This window comes from Stenella coeruleoalba (assembly GCF_951394435.1).
Source record: "Stenella coeruleoalba genome assembly, chromosome: 17".
Lineage (NCBI taxonomy): Eukaryota > Metazoa > Chordata > Mammalia > Artiodactyla > Delphinidae > Stenella > Stenella coeruleoalba.
The window spans coordinates 67,733,741-67,754,492 of record NC_137163.1 but is presented as its reverse complement, the minus strand read 5'-3'; the positions used below and the strand labels follow the sequence as shown (position 1 = coordinate 67,754,492).

The window sequence follows — 20,752 nt, the reverse complement described above, 5'->3', positions numbered from 1 at the left end:
AAGAAAAACCCTAGAACTCAAAGTGTATAACTCTGAGCAGAAGAGATATTTGACATTTTAAATAAGATAAATCTAAATGTCACAAAGGAGGACAAATTAAAGGCAGATTTGAATTTATAAGCATTAAAATTATGTATATTGTCTTTTGCCTTATAGAAAAAGTCAAGACAAATGATAATCGGTAAAAAAAAAAAATTATATGTTATTTATACATTACAAAGGATTAACATCCCTAATATGTGAGTCACTTGAAAATTGATATCAAAAAGGAAAAAGCAAAAGAAGCCAAAGAAAAATGAGCAAAGGATACACATCCAGTGATTTTTTTTTTTTTTTTTTTTTTTTTCGGTACACGGGCCTCTCACTGCTGTGGCCTCTCTGGCTGCGGAGCACAGGCTCCGGACGCGCAGGCTCAGCGGCCATGGCTCACGGGCCCAGCCGCTCCGCGGCATGTGGGATCTTCCCGGACCGGGGCACGAACCCATGTCCCCTGCATCGGCAGGCGGACTCTCAACCACTGCGCCACCAGGGAAGCCCTAGTGATATTTTTTCACTCTCGCACACTGCTTCTAGAGATTCCTGTGTTGAAAATGTAGACAAAGTGTGTGTTTCTATCTGAATACTGAATCGAAGGTGTAACCCTTCCTGCACAACCTTCTCACATTCACATTCGTTCTCTGCCTGTAGAGACTCTTGGCATTTGGGTCCAATTCCTCACGTGCCGTGTTGCCTTTGGGAAACCTCACATACCTACTAATCACATCTGAATTTTCCTTTGGACATTTCCCTGCGGTCCTCCTTCTCAACTCTGCGGCCAACTCACAGCAGCTCAACTGCCTCTTGAAGCCAAAAGCTAATATTCAGAAAGCTCTGTACACAAAGCAAAGGGCCCCAGAGAGCACCATGTCACGACTTCAGGTGTGCCCGACAATGGAAGGACCACAGCCAGCTCTAGAGTTTAGGAACTGAGTTTAGGAAAGGCACATGCATTTTTTTTTTAAAACATACATAAGCATTTAAAGCACTTACTTGCGTGCCACATGTGAGGGGAGCAGTGGGTGAGAGTCCATGAGCAAGGGCTTTGCAAAGTCTCAGGTACTACATACAAATGACAGTAAGCTCTCGGGCCAGATTTTCTTTTAAAACCACACAAAGTACACAGTGGGAACATCATGTGCCCCTTGCTCCTTTCTCCCTGGATGGAGAGCACATCGCTCATCAGTTTCTCTCTGCTATAATCACCACTCCCAGTAAACTCATCATTAAAAACCCTGCCTAACATAATAGCCTCCGAAAGTGCTCTCTATCCCCCAATTTTTAGCTGTCAGTTCCTTCTGAATTGGTAGGACACTGTACTACTTCTCCTTTGTAACTTTAATCATCGTTATAATTAACATTTGTCACCTCAACTGGAATGTAAACTCAGCAAAAGCAAAGCCCACATCTATTTTGTGTGGGATGCTTAGCACAGTAGTAGGTACATAGCAGATGACCAAAAACTATTTGTTGAATGAATAAATGAAATCATACAGTCTTGTTTCTATCACACCTCTTGTAAGAATCTGTAATTACTGCTTGTTGACTTGTGCACTGCCTGTCTCCCTCATGAAAATATGGGCTTCACAAGAACAGGGGCTTCGCCTGCCTTATTCCTATAGCCCTTTATATTCCTAATATCTGAAACAACTTGGGACATAGAGGTGGCTCAGTGAAAATTTGACAAACGAATGAACATAGGTCCCAGTATATGGTATTGTTGACTGACTTGACAGAACTTTGAGATTATCCTCATCTCTATTTTCAAACCTCCAGGATTAAATATTGTGAGTGCTCCAGTCTCTATGTATTTTAAGTCATTTACATGTAGTATTTAATTTACCAACATATTATGTATATTATAAAGCATACAAAATAAAAATTATCATAAGGATGAGATCAAATAAATGCTAGATTTTTTTGGCAGCCTACTTTGGAGACCTATTTCCCTGAATGACACAATGAGTCACCCACAGTTAAACTGCATTCAGTTACACAGTTAGCTGCAAATCGTTTTTCAATATTCTCTAACCAAAAGCCTGTTTGAAGACAAAATTCTTTTTAATCAAAGTTCTAGAATGCATGAGAGTGAGAGGGAGACAATGAACAATGATTTGCAAGTGATTGAAGCGTGATTTTTATTCAGAAGTTACTTTATTGCAGTTGTGAGGTTGAGGTTACTGGTTCCGGAGAAAATCAAGCAACCGTACATCATAGGTGATGTGTACCCCAAAAGTGAGAAGTTCAAAGTACTAAAAAGTTAGATAAAAAATAAGCATGGGGGCTTTTATCAGGCAGTGGCGTAGTAGTAAAAATAATTTATGCAGACAAACTTTCCCCACAATCTATGCTCCACAGAGGCAAGATGAAATAGCCTTTAACCTTCGTCAGCAAGTCAGAAGACATTCAACTTGGTCTAGGTTTTGATTATCACTGTTATGGCAGCTTTATGGTGTGCGAAACTGCTAGCAAACGTTTTTCCTGAATTTCTTCTTAGAGTATAACGGGCAAGCTCAGGCCAGGAAAAATATACGTCATGGGGGATATACGTGAAAGCATGATGGATTCTACCCCCAGTCACTTCAAATGCCTTTTCCTGACCCACTGTATTAACTTCTAAATAAACCTCTAAATACAGATTTAAACGGACTGTGATATTGAGACCACCGAAGAATTTCTCTTTGAGACTCCATCTACTTAAACACACAGCAGCATGACGGTGGCTGTTTCTGGTATTATTCTAAACTGAAAAGCCTTAAGCCCTGCTCGTGTGGTTCAGTCTCCCCAGAGTCTGCGTGACACGCAGCAAGGCATCCGCTTTCGCCATTTAATGCTTCATTGGAATACCCGACAATCTCATTTGCGTTCCGAAATATAAAATGTTCAGTCATTAATTAGCACTGAGTGTTATATTATTAAATTTACTGACTTCTGGTTCTTAGTTGCAATGCTTCTAGAGTAGTTTTGGCATAAGGCACCACAGAAGACGAATTCCTTGCTATAGGGTTGATTTTTTTGTGGGATGGGAAGGGATGGGGGAGGGAATTTACACGTTTAAAATGACTTTTTCTCTGAATATAAAAGTCACTCGTGCTTCATGTACAATTAGTAAATAGAGAAAAAAGTATGAGAGGGAAGGAAAAAAGATCACTTAAAATGCTATCACTTGGTCATGATAATCACTTAATATCTGAGCATTTTTCCCCAGATATAGTTAACTATATCCTAGGTAATAAGTCATAGTTAAACTCGAGCTGTTAATTCAGCTCTGTATCCTGGTTTCTCCCCATTTCAGATTATATCTCAAGCATTAAAAATTTCTTGTAGATGTTTACAATGGGCACAAAAGATTCCATGATATGCACTAAACAAGCCTGTCGTTGTTGAGCATATAGGTAGCTTCCCAGGTTTTGATAGGATAAATTGGTGATAAAACATCTTTCTACACACTCTAAATCTCTGCCCATATTTCGGATAATTCCCTTAAGAAAGCTTCCTAGAAATGAAACCACAGAAAACATCAGTGCCGCAAACAGAGTAAATGGATTGAGTTTACATGTGTTAGGCTCTGTCGTAAGCATTTTGCATAGAAACTAATTCAGTATCAGTTCAGTTCTACAGATGAGAACACTGAGGCACAGAAAGATGAACTCACTCCCTCCAAGGTCACTTAGCTAGAAAGTGGCGAAGCCGGGATGTGAACCCAGCGGTCTGAGGCTGGAGCTGGTGCTTCGAACCTTTATGCTGTATGAACTTTCTAATCACATATGTAAACATGACCCTAGCAGATCATAAACACTTGGAAGGAACTGACCCCCTAATTGAACGCTCAGACGTTACAGAAAGCAAGGCCCTGAAAGATGAAGTAACTTATTAAAGTCACACAGATAGCTAGTAGCAGATCTAGAGCTTATATGTCCTGACTCCTCATGCTGTGATCCAAAACCTTGCCATGCAAAGCATGGCCTGCAAGACATAGCATCAGCAGTGCCTGAGAGTCTGCTACAAATGCAGAGCCTCAGGCTCTACCCCAGCCCTCTTCAAGCAAATCTGCTTTGTTAACAAGATCCCCTGGTGATTTATTTTCAACACTGAAGTTTAGAAACTCTGGCAATCCACTCTGTAAACTTGACAGATTAGTGGACAATCTGCATATAAGCTGCTAGTATTTCCACATCATTAAAAAATGTATATATATCCTCATTTTTCAGTTAGTTAAAGCTTATAATTAGGTTGAACCACATGAAATTGCTATTTCAGATCGTCAGATATTAGCAACTTACTGTGGTTCAACTTCAGTGGGTAGAGGGGTAACAACAATAAAACTTATAGGTATCTGCACTCTGTGTAGAGACTGGACTTGAGGAAGAACATTTCCTTCCCCCAAAGAGTATACAGTTCGTCCGAAAGAACAATTAAACAGACAATTATAATTCAAAATGATAAGCGATACCAAAGAGCATTCTGAGAGCTCAGGAGGAAGTTAAGTGATGTCCTGAAAGATAAATGCTATGGAAGAAAACAATTATTTCCCTCTATTAGTGGCAAGAGAGATGGGCTTGCAAGCTTTAGCCAAGTTATTAAGTGGGTATCCCCATAAGCTGTCAGATGCTGATAAAACAAAAAGATAAAGAATATAAGGTATTTTACAAAGTAAGGACAATGTGAATTCTGCTTGAACTGTGAAAGCAAGATGCCTGTGTTGTTCTTAATGATGAGAGCAGGTAAAGAAAGGTACAGGTCTTACTGCTTAGCGTACGTTATTCTCACGGGCCCCCATTTGGTCATTTCTATTTTTTGAAGTTAATGGATATTTCTAGTTGGATGAAATGAACTGGCTTCCCATTGTACTATGAAATAAAAGAATCTTTGGAGTAATTAATACTTAAGGATACAATATGTTTACCAGAAGTGGTGCATAATTTTTAACTAAAGTGTACAGTATGTGTCAGTATACAAAACCTTTGCTAAATATTTACCTTGAAATTTTTCTATTCTCAGTAAGTCATTCCTGTAAGTACTTGCAATTGGCTATTATACCAGTGAGACTGGGCACCATGTTGATTTTGCATCTTTCCACTGGTTGGTTTAGAAGGCTTAATTGAGGGCATTAACTGAATGTTTGAATTGGCAATATTCCACTTTACCACTTCCTCTTTTTCTTATTAAGATTGCTTTCCTAGCAAGAACTTACCTACCAATAGCTATGCCCATGGTGAGCTATTCAACCTGTAGTTAAATGCTCTCTATATAAATTGTATTAAAGGAAAAACCAAATGCTTTATCACCTACAAGAAGGAGGCCGAGATGGTGGCAAGTCCTTTGGCATTTCATGTCATATGTTTTCTTGAGAAGCTATCTGTTAGCTTCAAAACTGGAGAGTAATTCTCCAACCTTGGGACCTTCCTCCTGCTATTCCTCAGCTGGTCCTCAACTCTCCCCTCTTTTTTCCACAACTCCTTCCCTCAAGGCTTTCTAAGAGGTTAAGCCTTTGTCACAGGGGCCAACTGATTTCACACAATTTCTGCCTGGATGTTTATAGATTTTACTCACCTTGACTGCTGTCATGGGAAGTGTGCTGAGCTCCAAGCAGGGAATGCTGTCAGTCTCAGGACACTGCGAACCACATAACACTCTATTTGATCAATTGTATCTGTTCAAATTTTTATTGTTATCTTATTTTAAAGGAAGACTGCCTCTGCTCTCCAGGGCCGTTTCTGTGGTACTTGGAATTTATATTAAGTAGGGGAACTGAGCATAGGAATTAAAATCAGACATACTACATCAAGATATATAAAGACTTAGAAAAAGATGAGCTAAAAGGAAAAATGTGGACAATTAAGTCCTGAGAGAGAATGTGGAAGTGTAAGCAGATAGGGTAGGGGGTCCCTGGAGAAAGAGTACCAGGCATGGCTTTCTTGACATGAGAGAAGCCATTTTTGGTCTAAGCCATGTTGTGATCTAAGCCAGGGCCACAGTGTTTGCCCTTGAACAGGTCTCAGTAATTAGTGATCTTAAGGGAACAGAATAATGCAGGAACAAACTGGCTGTTATCGGGCAAGAGAAGTAACAAGAGCAAAGATAATAAATCAGTTGTAAATACCGCCAGCTCAAGCATGTTCTTGAGCTGTTTTGCAGAATTCAAACCCCCCTTGACCCCTCAACCACCAGATCAAGTGGAACCTAAGCGATGACGTTGACCTTTTCTGACCCTTGTGACTTCAGTCAACTAAAGCTTAGACTGTCACCTTCAGGAATATGTGTGTACCCTTAGCTTAAAAGTTCTCCAATCTTGCTGTGCAGGGAGACACTTCTTTGGGAAAGATGCCCTGTGTTCTCCTTACTCACTGCAAGGAGGAAATCCTTCCTTCTGATCCTTGGCTTGGTTGTGTCTTCCGGCTTGACAGCCCCCGAGAGGTGAACCCAGTTTTCGGGAAACAGAAGTCCTTTGGTTCATAAAAATTATTCAAAGACTAGAGGAGATGTTAAACTCAACGTGAATCGATGATTAAGGAGCCATCTATCATCTCAAACGCATTGGTATATATTCCTGAGAGGGTGAAATAACCATGACAAAAAGGCAAGGATCACGTCTCTAAATCTGGTAAAAGGCAGTGGCGAATAATCGCGTTGGCCCGCCGGTGCCCCTTCTGGCACTCGCAGGAAACGACAGCTTCACCTCAGATCGCCTCCCGGGAGTCAGAATGTTGTTCAAAGCATTTTAGGAGCCTGCACAAGTAAAACACCCGAGACCAGATTTGGGTAGTTGGATAGGTGATACCCAAGACAGAGTGAGCAGGGAGAAGGTGACAGGAGGCTGGAGAATACTGCATCGAGGCACACCCAGGTGGTCCTAGGGATCCCCACATCCCTCCTGCAGCTCTAGGGGGCTAAGTGGCTTCTGTTTCTCACTACCTAGTCTGGCAAAACTGCCTGCAGATGTCAGCAGTCCGATTCCTAGTTTATTAGTTTCCATCTTTGCCAATCTCTCTTCCTCCCTCCCTTCCTTTCCTCCTTTCCATCCATCTAAACTTTTACTGAATATGCCAAACACTATCTGGGGACTACGAGAACACAGATAAAAATACAATAGAGCACCTTACTCTCAACTTGCTTATAAATGAAAAGGAAAGACGGGACATCCACAAACAACTGTAATACCCAGCAGTATGCAGTGATGGCTATAAATGACAGAGCGAGCGCTATGGGATCCCAGAGGAGGGAACCATCACAGCTGATTGATGGGGAGCTCTTGCTGGAGGAACCGTGTTCGAAGGGCTCCTGAAAGGCTCGCAGGCACGGGGGAGGGAGAGCTTCCCCAGAAATATGTGCTGCCTGGACAAAGGTGCGGAGGAAGAGAGGTAGTGGTGATGGAGATTGTTCACAGTGTTAAGAGGAAAAAGAGGTCTACCTGCAGGGCAGCAGCAGGAACGAACGGTAACTGTGCCCTCCAAGGCTCAGTTCCAGCCGTGTCGCCTCGGTGCTGACTCTCCACAGTGGTTCTCAAACTTCAGCTTACATCACCTGGAGGGCTCCCTGTAGCCCGAGCTGCTGGGCCCACCCCCAGAGTTCCTCAGGGCGGGGAGGGTGTGGCCTGCATATTTGCATTTCTAACAAGTTCTCAGGTGATGCTGATGCTGCCGGTCCAGAACCGTGGTCCCCGTCCAGGGACCAAACAGGCTCCCACCCCACTTTGCTGTTTCCCATGGGGAAATTTCTACCCTGAGATATTCACATGGCTCCTGGTCTCACTTTACTCTTCTCATGACACCGTTTATCCCCTCTCTACGCTTTAACTATCTTCGTAACCTTTATCAGAACTTAACACCATGGTTTATTACTTTTCTGTCATCCCATTAGGATGTAAATCCCAGGAGAGACGATTTCATTCACTAGTGCCTCAAGCAGTGCTATATTCTGAGCACCTAAACTCCTGTGTTCCTAGGACTTAAAATAGTGTTGGGCACACAGTAGGCACTCAATAAATAGTGTTGATTGAATGAATGAGATGTTTTTTAGAAAGGCGAGAGCCAGGATAAGGGACCTTGTGTAGTTTTAGGCAGAAACCACGGAAACAAAGATGACTCAGGATAGAAGCCACATCGCCCCCATCTTGAAAGTAAAGAAAAAGATACATTTCTTTGCTCCTGTAAGTAAAAGGCTTGGGGTTGAGGGTGAGAAGAAGGGAGGGTCAGGTGGATTGGGGGCATGAAGTAATTGGAGAGTTCTTAGAGCAGCTGTTGCGGAGCAACAAACTAGGCTCCTAGGGAAAGAGAGAAAGAAGAAATCCTTAAGTGAGACAGAGGAAACAAGGCAGACTACATTTCTCTCTGGAATACCAATGTGGTTTTCCTCTCAGGTATCATATTAAGATGCTTTTCTACCTGCCATTTGCAGTCTGTTCCCTACTGCTTCTACACAGAGATCTGAAAACTTAGGGAGAAATAGCCTCCCCCATGTGTCTTCATTTTAGGCCCTAAAAGTCAAGGGCTTAGAGTATTTTTTTCAGCAGCAAATTTCTAACTACTCCAAACATTTTGCTACACGGGCTTTTCCCAAATGTCTCAAACCTCCCATATGTTTAGTAATTCTGATGCCGAATATATTGCTATCACATTATCACATACACGTTACATATGTTCCACGGAAACATGATTGACAGGCTACAAGTAGGACCCCAGCCATCTCATGACAAGTCTTTTGTCCTCATTACATTCACAAAAATCACAAGAAGGAACTTAGTAGACATTTAGGCGATTCATATATTAGTCTGATAAGAGGAGGACAGTCTGAAAGGTAGATGGGGAAATGAAAGTATGGCAAATGAGGTCACATGTGCAATGGCTACAGAGTCTGTAGGTGCAAAAATAGACGAGCGTTCTCATCTGGTGATAAGATGTGTGATCCTGTGGAAGTTTCATCTTTCACTGGTTGGTAATCTAAGACTGAAATGCTATAAACATATATGATGTGTGTGTTAAAAAAACAGGTCGAGAAAGAGCAGGAAGACGGTGTGTTGACCTAATATACTTGCATCTCCATTTGGGTTTTTTTTTCCAGTTTAGATTGATGGATTAAAACATATGTATAGCTCATTCACTTTGTTATAAAGCAGAGACTAACACACCACTGTAAAGCAATTATACTCCAATAAAGATGTTTTAAAAAAAATAAAATAAGCCCTCAGGATACAGAGACTACCACTCTTGCCTTTGATGATTCCTAACCTTACCTGGGGATAAGGAATGATAAGTCATCATCGGTACTCTTGGTACTTGGTAAGTGTTTTGAGATGAGGTAGGATGGGTCGACTGGAAAGAGGGAAGAGAAGACTGTACCTCCAGTTCTCAGATAACTGACAGGAGGAGGGAGAGGGATGCCCATTTATTTGATTAAGAAGATCCATTTTCATGGGTCTTTTACTTAATTCACCAGGAAGATAGAAGGTAATGGAAAGGTAATCAATTTTGTAACAGGATGTATGTGCACGAGAGCCTTTCCAACTAATATTCCAGATGTAATAATTTACCTAATATAGTACTTTATAATACGTTTCGATTTACAAAGCACTTTATCGTTTCATTTGATGCTAGAGAAATACAAATGAGTGGCAGTCTTTTCTTTATCCTCTCTTCCATTGCTGTATCATTTCTGCCCTCCTTCTGGAACCATTTTGAGTTCCAGAAGTTGCTCTAACACAAATCTTCAGTTAAACATGTGTTCTTTCTGCTTTCCATTCCAGCTTGGTTTCTCGCTAAACTAGAGGTTAGTGATTCCTGTGTCTGAAGGGACAAAAGAAGAAAGGGAATTATCCTCCTTGAGGGCAGGATGACCCGGCCCCTAGAGGAGAGGCTGTCCAGCAGGAGCCATTACTGTAAAGGCTGGCGGCTGCCGTCAGAACTGTAGTAATGAAAGCAGGAGGGAGGGATGGGGAAGAAAGACCCCCATCTTTCTCTCCTTCTCTGCATTTGCTTCCTGGGAAAGAGTGCCAGACAGAGCTACAGAAGCCCATCTTGCAGGTACAAAGAAAAGAAAGGCAGAGGATGGATGGGGAGATTTCTGACATTGATCTTGCTTGACTTGCTTTATAGCTTCTTAAGGGCTTATTTAAAGGTATACCCTCACCCTTTCATGGAACTGTAACAGACTGAGTGATGAGGGTCCAGGGCGGCATGATCTAGATAACATGAGGAAACATGGGATGATCCTCAAGAAAATCATGGAGCTGGGTTCATGGTTCCTTTACAAACTCATCTCTACCATCAGCTGGGCCCTCAGTAATGCCTGGTGATCCTTCTGAAGGTTCAAGTCATCTCCCTCAGGAACACTTTAAATCGTCTTTTTATCAGGTTCTCTATCCACTGTCTCTTCTAGGATGAGGACCCTCCACCTACTTTAAAAAGAGAGGGCAGCTAGCTTTTTGTCTCTTCAGAGACCTTACTCCACCATTCTCCCCCTCCCTCTTCTCTACCTATAATCTTGCTATCTTTTCTTATTCCTACCATCTGGCATAAAATATGGCTGTATCTTTCCTAAGAAGTAAAAGCAACCTGATTCAACTCTTCAACTCTAGTTATTGACCCTCCCCCCCACCCCCTTCATGGATAAGCTTCTTAAAATTATGGTCTACACTCACTACTAATTTCCTCACATCCCATTCATTCCTCAACCTACTGTGCTCTGGTTTTCACTTCTCATTCCACCAAGAGCATTTCTGATGATAACGCAAGTGATTTCCTTAATGGCCAAACCAACGGGCACTACTTTGCAGTACTTGATGTGACTGACCTCTTCCTTCTCGGATCTCTTACATCCCTTTAACTGACATTTCTTGGGTTTCTTATTTTCTCTCTAGGCCTTTCGACTGGTTTCTTCTCTGGCTTTCCCCCGCTATTCTTTTCACGTAGTGAGTGCCTCCTGGGTGCTTCATCCTACACTCAAAGTTTCAAGAAATTCTTTACACATCAGTTACTGGAATCTACATTACAGGCTAGATCTTTCCCTTGAGCTTTACACCCATCTATCCAATCAGGCACTTCATAGGCATCTCAAACCATACACATCCGAGAAAGTACTAACCTTCTCTGCAAAGAGCTCAGTCCTGTTAACTAATCCCGAGAATCACCTTATACTATTTCCTCTTTCTTCTCCCCTTTGGTTATCTAATTGTGAAAATTCCACCACCTAAACATTTTTTTTGTAAACATACATTTTTTTACTTTTTAAAATTATGTGTATGTTTTGAGTCTTCTTTTTCTTTAATTTTATTTATTTATTTATGGCTGTGTTGGGTCTTCATGGCTGCCTGCGGGCTTTTCTCTAGTTGCAGCCTAAACATTTCTTTAATTGGTTTACCTACTTTCCCTTCAATTGTTACTACCAGAAGCCAGGCTCTGCTGTGTTACCATGGTCACCATAATATCCCAGTCTTCTTGCCTCCAAATCTTTAGCCCTCAATCTTCCCTCCTCAATGATGGTAGAGGGAATTTTCCTCAAAAAAAATCTAATTATCTAAATTCCCTGGTGAAAATGCTTCATCAGCACCCAGTCACCTTTGGGAGAAATCAGGACTCCATACTATGGGGCCATAAGGTGATTCATGACCTTGAAGCCTTACCTCATCTCTCCTTACTCCCACCAGGAGAATGCCCTTTACTTTAGCCATGCTTAATTGTTCTGATTTTCTAGCCTTGACAAGCTCTCTCACCTATAGTTCTTTGCGCATGTAATTTATTTCCTGTGTCTGGAAAACCTTAACCTGAGTTCTACTTGTTCTTTTTGACTGAGGTGAGGCTCATGTCCTTTAAGTACCAACCATCTAAAAGAAAAATGTAAAGTATCTTGCATATTTAATAATCCACCCAAATTTCTGTTTTTTTTTTTTTTTTTTTGGTACACGGGCCTCTCACTGTTGTGGCCTCTCCCGTTGCGGAGCGCAGGCTCCAGACGCACAGGCTCAGCGGCCATGGCTCACAGGCCCAGCCGCTCCGCGGCATGTGGGATCTTCCCGGACCGGGGCACGAACCTGTGTCCCCTGCATTGGCAAGCACACTTTCAACCACTGCGCCACCAGGGAAGCCCTGCTTGTCCTTTAAGGTTCATCTTGCAACCAAGAAGCCTCTTTGCCCTCTCTCCACCCTTCAGTCTGGATTAAGCACCCTCTCCTGCACTTACCCAGCTCCAAGAGTTTTCTCTAAGGGCACAGCGATCCCAGAGCTGGAATTGTTTGTTTACTTGCCCGAGTACTCATTATGCTGCGCACATGGACAGTTCTTTCATCTCTGTAGTCCCAGACTAGCAGAGGGCCAGATCCCCTACAAATGTTTATAGAAATGAAATGAAATCCCCCCTCATTAAACGCTTCTCAGCCTTGCCAACTCACTTTACTTCACCCCCAACAAGTCTAGGGAATAGAAAAGAGTAAGAAGTTTTCTGGATTCACCAGAGTGTTGTTAAAAAAAAAAAAAAAAAGCTGTGAACTTGGCTGACCTGGACTTTCATCCCAACTCCACCATCAGCTCTGCAAATCCTTTTTCCTTTCTGGAGTTCCGCTTCCTTAGGTATTAAATAAAAGGATTGGACTATGATTTTTTTTTTTTTTTGGTCTCCTTCAGTTCTGATGCTCTGACTTTAAAAGACCATGTACAGAATAAAAATGCACACTGTTATATCAGCTTGAAGTGCAAAATTCTGAGTGCCCATTTGGGTGGATTATTTCTTTAGGAGAACCGAGTGGAAGGAAGAATGGGTTGGCATTCATTAAATATAAGAGTGACCACAGAGAGAGAGAGAGAGAGAGAGAGAGACTGCTAATTATTTCACAGTACGTTCCTCCAGATCCGGCCATTATTTCCTAGCCTCCCTTGCAGCTGAGGGCATCTAACTGATTCTGGCCAGTAAGGAGTGATGTTTGAACTTCTGGACTGTGCTTTTAAAGGAAAAAGGAGTGACCATCCCTTTCCACTTTCCTGCTGGCTGGACTGCAGAGCTGGAAGACTCCTTCCTAACAAATTTGGGAGATGAGTGTTGAGCACAGCAGAGGTATAGGGCAGAGGGAGCCTGATTCTCTGGCACCATCAACTATACCAGTTTTGGATTTTTACATGAGAGAGAAGTAAATTTCTCATTTAAGCCATTGAATTTTGGGCTCTTTGTTCTAGCAAAAAAAGTGAAAGAAAAACAAAACAACCCAACAGTATCCTTAATAACATAGATATCAAAATAAGAAAATGTTTTACTATTTTCAAAGTGTGCTGAGAAAAAGAACAAAGATGGTAATTTTGTTGAAGAAAACCCTTTAGAAATTTGCTTCAACCTTTAATAAGAAAACTTTAAGGAAACTTACTGTACTACGAAGAACCAGATCCTAAAGCCTCATATTCTGCATTCTGCTTTATCATAAAGAAGTTAACGCCCAGGGGCAGGTTGGGAAGGCATTTATTTGGCAAAGCAAATTCTAGTCCTATATTCTAGTTATTTACCGATTGATCATAATGAAGACTCTAAAACGACAGAAGTTTTAATTTTCCGTCCGGTAACTCCACGTATAAAGACAGAAAACATAATGCCTTTTAGCTTGCACAATCTAGGCTGTGAAGTCATGAACCATCAACATCCTTCACTGCTTTTCACAGGGTGGAAGTGATTAGGCTTAATGGCATTACCCAGAAAGTATCCTGGCGCCGTAAAATAAAAGCTCCGTCATCAGACTGGGCTCCAAGGGAAACGCTCCTCCTTCCACCAGCTCAGGGGCAGGAGGAATGCTGATCCCTACGGAGTACCGTCTGTCTGTGAGTCCAGGTCAGGGGTGGGAGCTGTAGCACTGTGCATCCTAACAAGCAAAGCTGGAGGTCCCGACACACAACATATGGCAGGGAAGAAAGCTTTTTGTGTAATCAGCTGATAAACAACCCACACTTGGGGGCTGCACTTTGCGCTAGTGCCTAAGGAAAACCGAAAGTAATCTCCCACTAATTAGGGCCAAGTGCTAAAAGGAACTTCCAGAAGACACTAGAGAACTATTGTATTAACCACAGACCAACTTGCGGGGGCAAAAGTTCAAAAGCAACCTGAGAGCCCACCATACACCCTTCCCAGCGCCTCATGCCTCCACTCTGTATCTATCCTGCACATTTCAATCTATCATTCATGATCCGAGATGCCTCCTCCTTGCTTTAGGCCCTTATTATGAGGAAGGCCTGCCTGCCTTGTTAAAGATGAGCAAGGCTGAAGCTCTCTATTCTCTGATTAACAGGGGAGTTTCAGGGCTGAGGAGAGTGAAACAGAGACAGAGGAACCAGAGTCTGATTAGAGAGGCCTTGAGGGCCTGGCAGAGAATGGATTTGCTGGGTTTGTCAATAGGTAGCCAAAGTAGATCTTCGAGCCAGAGAGTAACACAACAGAAGTCTTAGAGCATCAGTCTGAGAAAGGACTATAGGAAGGTAGATCAGCTAGCAGAAAGTTACCTCAACCTAGGCTGAGATAAAGACGTCCTAAATATGGCTGGTGGCTATTACAAAAGAGAGGACAGGTAGGATTCTTTTTAGGGGTATGGAAAGAACTAGAGATAAGCTTGCTCTTTAAGAAAGAAATAAGATGCAGGGCAGAAATAGAGACACAGATGTAGAGAACAAACGTATGGACACCAAGGGGGAAAGTGGCGGAGGACGGAGTGGTGGGGTGAATTGGGAGACCGAGATTGACATGTATACACTAACATGTATAAAATGGACAAATAAGAAACTGCTGTATAAAAAATAAATACAATTCAAAAAACAAAGAATGAAATAAGAGGCTAGTTGAAGACCTAAAGTAGAGCTCATTAAGGAAACAAACACAGTGGAGAATAAACAGGCTGACACCACAATTTGCCAGACTGAAAGGGGTACACTGCCAGTTACTACCCCGGAACAGCAGGTGCAGACCAGGACAGTCCCTGGCAAGTGAGGATTCATGGCCATCCGATCTGAAAAGAGCTTTAACCACCAACATAGACGGTAACTCTCAGCTCATCTCTTGTGCTCTAGCCCTAGGCTTCCAGAAGTTCAGAACATTCCAAGGAAGCCACCATCAGAGGGCAAAAGACTTAAAAGCTTCTGTTGAGAGACGGAGGGGACTAGCTAGAGAGGTAACGGTGGAAGACGGGATGACGCCCCTGAAGTCAAATCTGTTCCCGAGTCCGTGTATTTCTCAGTCCTCTTCAGTGTCACATCCAAATTTGGGGCCTCTTTGCTTACAGGATTTCGAGGACCAAACTGCCTTAAGAAGTCTTATTTCCTTCAAGTCTAATTCCTGGATCTCCATGTCCCGTTCTCATGGATGACTAGTGAACTTGACAAATAACTGGGGTGTGGGGGGGAGATGGCAGGATGGGGGACAGGGATGGGGGTGGGTACAGCACGGACACTGGCTAATCAGGATGCAGCAGCGGGCAAGTGGGCTGTGACCAGCCTGCACACGCCTATGCTCATGGGGAAGAGGCCGGTCACTGGAGCTTCTCCCCGAGAAAGAAAAGAGAAGGCAACAGGTCTTCACCAAGCGCAGGGCTGGAGAGGAAGGAGGAGTCCGGGAGGCCTCGCAGGCAGACCCACAGCACCAGGGGGTTCCGTCCCCCGGAGCAGCTCTGGTGGCAGAAAGTCTGTGTTCTCTCCACCCGCAGCCCAGGTACCTGAAGGCTGGGTGACCGGAATAGGGGAGGCCTGGGAAGGGATTTCTACCCTCCTTCTTGGTGCCTAGATCTCTTTTAACGCTCCCACAGTAGGCTGCTCATCCCATACAGCGCTCAAGCACTGTGTACATCTTAATATCATGTGTGGGGCTGCTTTCTTTGCTAAACTGCAAGCTCTCAGAGGGCCTCAGTTCTGCTGACCAATGCTCTGCGCACAAGTAGGCACCGGAATAATACTCACTGAAGGAATGAGGCACACGCCCATGGCCACTTTCTGTGCTATCAGGGTGGAAAGACCGCTAAGTGCCAAGAACCACGCAATACCCATGCTATTGCATTTAATCCCCACAACTTGGCAGGGAAGGTTCTAATATTGTCTCCATGTCTCAGGTGAAGAAATTGAGGCTCAGAGAGGTTAAGGAACTTACCCAAGGTAACAGAGCTACTAGGTGTGGGAAAGCAGAAATCGAAAGCCAGGCAGTTGAACTTCAGGACTTATCAACATTATACATGAAGCAAGTACCAAATAAGTGGTTCTTGAAGAATCAGAGCCACTTTGGTTCTTCAGCATTGCCAGCATTTATCGTGTCACTGGCTTAGATCTCCTTTACCATCACTAGAAAAATCTACCCTAATTTCATGTAAAGCCGAAGATCCTTATTTTTTGCCCTCAGGATCACAGTATAATAAATAACTAGGTCTGCTTCCAGGAATACGAGGAGACGAGGGAAAAGGAGAACACAGAGTGACATCTGCCCTAGTCAGAGTCTCATTCACTGATGTTTGTTTATCATCAAAATGTTTGACGTGCATTTGCAGCCCCTGAAGCCTGCTTACAGAGTATCAATAAATGTTATTTGATGTCAAGTTATTTCCCACACTTAGCTTCATTCCTTTCCTATGTATTTTTAAATCTTCCTTGTGTGTAATTTGATGTAGTTATCCAAAAAGATATTCATTTTTGTCAGATTTTCCTTGTAGTCTCTACATTTTTTTCATGAGGTGCTTAAACCTGCTGTTTCCCAAGCACCTATGATACAGCTGGTACCACGCAATCGTTACCAGTTTGTGCAGAGAGAAGACTAGGCTCATTAGATGCTCTCAGGAAGCACGTTGGTATGCCCTGAGTGTTCTGTTTTTTGTCCATGCTCAGAGTCTTGCAAATGATAATCACTTATTATTATATTCAACCAAGACTTACAAAAATATTTTTTTAACAAAAATGCAAGAAATAGGGCTGCTTCATAATTACTACCAACACCACAAAACAAATTACTTAAGGGACAAAAATGAGGGTTTAGAATGAAAAATTTGTATGGGCAATAAAAATAATGCTCAATACTATTTTACCAGGTCATTCCACCAGGTTCTTAGCTAGACTTGCAGAAAGTAGTTTCTGGGGAAGTAGAGCAAAATAATCCCAAACCTAGGCAGAATTTCTGTCTTTGGTGATGAGAGAATGACATGTGTCTAATGAAGGGAAGGTAAAAATCCCCCATTTTCGACTGTGAGTATGCTCTGAAACCTCTCTGGTTTTGGAGAAGCTCTCCTGTGATGGACAGGGAAGGCTCCCTTCAGTGTCTCATGTTTCATCTTTTTCTTCCAACTTTCAGTCACCTTTCATTTGTACATTTGGGACTAACTTATTAGGTAGCAGCCAAAGAGAAAATGGCAACTATTACTTTCCTTGCAGAACAACAGAAAAGGTAGTGCAACTTCGTCCACAAAGATTCCAAATTCTCTAAGAAAAGGCCGCCGCCTTTGGCCTCGTTTCTTCTAAGTGGCGTTTAGGGAAGTGTGCACACCTGCTCCCCTGAAACAGGCCTGGTCACTTACCATTGATGAGGGCCACACACTGAAATCATTATGGTCGGGGCTACCTCTGAGCAGAGGAGCAAGGTCCTACATCGCACGGGCGCATCTAAATCCGTGATATGTTTATCACAGGCCTGACATCCATTAAGAGTCGGAATAAACACCTCCACACCTTGGCCCGCACCGTCAGTCACTAAACACGTTTTCCTTACCCAGGGCTCCGAGGGCGGACCGTGTGTCCAGGAGACGTAAAAGCAGTCCTCAGATGTTAACTCCTCTGTTTCTCCCGGGAACACCGGGGTGGAAAATTTGGGGATTGTATTACCAGCCATAGCCCTTATCCCCACCAACACCTCCACCCCCATCCTGCGTCCCCTTAAACTGAAGGAACAATTTCCTCTGTAAGTACTGTATTCAGGGGAACTCTAAAGCAGTGCCCAGATTCTTCAGGAGAGAAACAGAAACAATTTTCTTTTCCAGGATCACACTTATAAATCCTTCTCTACGCGATTCCTAGAAAGAACAACTTTGCTTCAACACCTGGCCGTCATTCAGATGGATATGAAAGTTTTCCTCAACTGGCCATAATTGAGCAACTGCAGTCTATTTAAAAAGATTTAAGGGGAGGGGGAAGGGTAAGCTGGGACGAAGCCAGAGAGTGGCATAGACATATACACACTACCAAACGTAAAATAGATAGCTAGTGGGAAGCAGCTGCATAGCACAGGGAGATCAGTTCTGTGCTTTGTGTCCACCTAGAGGGGTGGGATAGGGAGGGTGGGAGGGAGACGCAAGAGGGAGGAGATATGGGGATATATGTATAGCTGATTCACTTTGTTATACAGCAGACGCTAACACCACATTGTAAAGCAATTATACTCCAATAAAGATGTTAAAAAATAAAATAATAAGCTACAAGGATATATTGTACAGCACAGGGAAGAGTCAATATTTTATAATAACTTTAAATGGAGTAAAATCTCTAAAAATTTTGAATCACTATGTTGTACACTTGAAACTAATATAACATTGTAGGGCTTCTCTGGTGGTGCAGTGGTTCAGAATCTGGCTGCCAGTGCAGGGGACACGGGTTCGAGCCCTGGTCCGGGAAGATCCCACCTGCTGCAGAGCAAGTAAGCCTGTGCACCACAACCACTGAGCCTGCGCTCTAGAGCCCGAGCCGCGCAACAAGCCACCACAAATGAGAAGCCCGCGCACTGCAGGGAAGAGTAGCCCCCGCTCGCTGCAACTAGAGAAAGCCAGCATGCCGCAAAGAAGACCCAACACAGCCAAAATTAAATAAATTTAAAAAAAGAAACAACTAACATTGTAAATCGACTACACCTCAACTAAATAAATATTTTTAAAATAAGAAAAAAAAATTAAGACCCTGGTTTTCCTCCTGTGTAGAAAGGAATTGAACTAGAGGAGCTATTTAAGGCTCTTCCAGCCCTAAAATACAGGAATGCCGTAATTTCCAGATTCAGAGAACGACCCCTTGCAAATTCAAGCAAAGCACTCGCTGCATATTTCGAAGCAACTCTTCAGGATAATAGGACATGCGCAGTCCCAGCCGCTTTACACGCAGCCCCGTGCCTCGTTATGCGAAGCAAACACAAAGCGTGCTGACCCACAGAGCGGGGCAATACAAATGGTTTTCCCCTTCTGTGTTTCTCCCTTCAGAAAAACACCCATAATTTTACAGTTGGCTACGTTTATTCTTATTTTGAGTTGACTCATTTGCATCGCTCAGGTTAGAAAGTCTAATAACCACTCTGTAGGCTAACAAGCACTCAAAAAAAAAAGGTCCACACGATTTTTAATCACTGGTGAATTTCCACCCACGGCTTCTGCATACAATCCTAGAGGGGAAGCTTTAGTTTTCAGGTCACAATTCACGCGTCACAACAGCATCCTTCCTGCCGAGCAACCACCAAGGCAAATACTGCACATACTGACCACCGCTATTCCAAAGACAGAATCCCCATCAACAGTGGTCCACGGCTGAGGTTGGCACGTCATAAACAGTATGAGAAACTAGACTTGCGTCCACCACATTCTCTCCAAAGAGCCAGGGACTGCATATACATTTAACGTTAGGTGACCAGGAAAGCATACAGATTCTACATACGCAGTCTACAGACCAGAGAAAGTGAGGCACACTCGGGCGCATACCAGCCCCCTGACCGGAGTCCAAGCTGATCGGGACTTGAGAGCCTCTCCACTTACCCCGCATAGCGACTGCTGTAAAGATGGCTGTGTCCTGGGTGCAGAATCTTCAAAAAGAGCAAGCAGAGAGGCAGAAAAGCAGCTCTCTGGCTCCTGGGCTTCCCGAGGAACTCCATAGTGCGAGGATGAGAGGGGCTGAAAGTTCTTCCTGCAGTCACAGCCACCCGAGGCTGGAGGGTGGCTCCCAGCGCGCCCTCCACACAGCTCACGGTCCCTGGGAAAGCGTGGGGAGAGGGCTTAGGAGGGAGCAAAATGTGACACTTCTTTCCAGCCTCAGAGGAAAGAAAAAAAAAGTTCAAGCAGCTGAGGGAGGGAAGTTGCTGTTCAGACTTGGTCTTGGGACGAGAAGCAGCAGCTTCTGCCCACACACAGCCCTGCCCAGCCCCGCGCTGAGCTCCAGGCTCCCCTCGAAGGGGCTGGGCCTCCCCGTGCTGACTCACCGCAGGGGTTTGCTGGGTGTCGCTTCATTAGGGTAACTCCTCTTTCTGTCCTCTTGTTTTTCGGGGCTTTTTTTTTTTTTTGGCTCTTCAAATTTAGGCCCCTAACTTTTTTGGACAACCTTCCTGCTACCCTAATTGCAAAAGACTTGTTTGAGGATGAGCTAAACACGCAGGCATAGAACATTCCAGGCTTCATGTTTTGATCTACCATGGCAAATTTCTACAGGGAGTCCACATTCCGAAATGCACAGTGAACAGTCTTGATGAGCTGTGGCCCCTGGCTGTGGCCAGCCGGTCGTGGTCCCCGCTCCTACCTGCACCGGGACGGGCAGCTGCTTCCCTGGGCTTCAGGGAGCCCCTGTGCTGATTCCATGGCGGCAGCATCCAGACCTGCGGCTATTTCAAAGGTTCTCATGGGGGAACTGGAGGCCTCTGGGTGCTAAACCACCTTTCCTGCACATTTGGAATCACTTAGGGAGATGGGCTATTTAAATCAGAATTCCTGGGGGGTGGGATCAGTTGTTGAAAAAGCCCCCCAGGTGATTCCAATATTTAGCCCCCCTGC

The 20,752-nt window shown here is 43.6% G+C and overlaps 1 protein-coding gene across 4 annotated transcripts in view; it reads right to left on the bottom strand.

Moving 5' to 3' along the window:
- The window catches only part of CPA6 (carboxypeptidase A6), a 263,617-nt gene extending 243,312 nt beyond the window's left edge, over window positions 1-20,305 (bottom strand). For 2 of the 4 annotated variants that reach the window (XM_079901245.1, XM_079901246.1), the window contains exon 1: window positions 19,748-20,305. In XM_079901245.1, coding sequence (XP_079757371.1) covers window positions 19,748-19,863 — 116 coding nt within the window. In that variant the 5' untranslated portion in view covers window positions 19,864-20,305. Of the gene's footprint in view, window positions 1-19,743 lie in introns of all 4 variants that reach the window. The other 2 variants (XM_079901247.1, XM_079901248.1) reach the window with 2 other exon arrangements.
- Window positions 20,306-20,752: the final 447 nt, after the last annotated feature.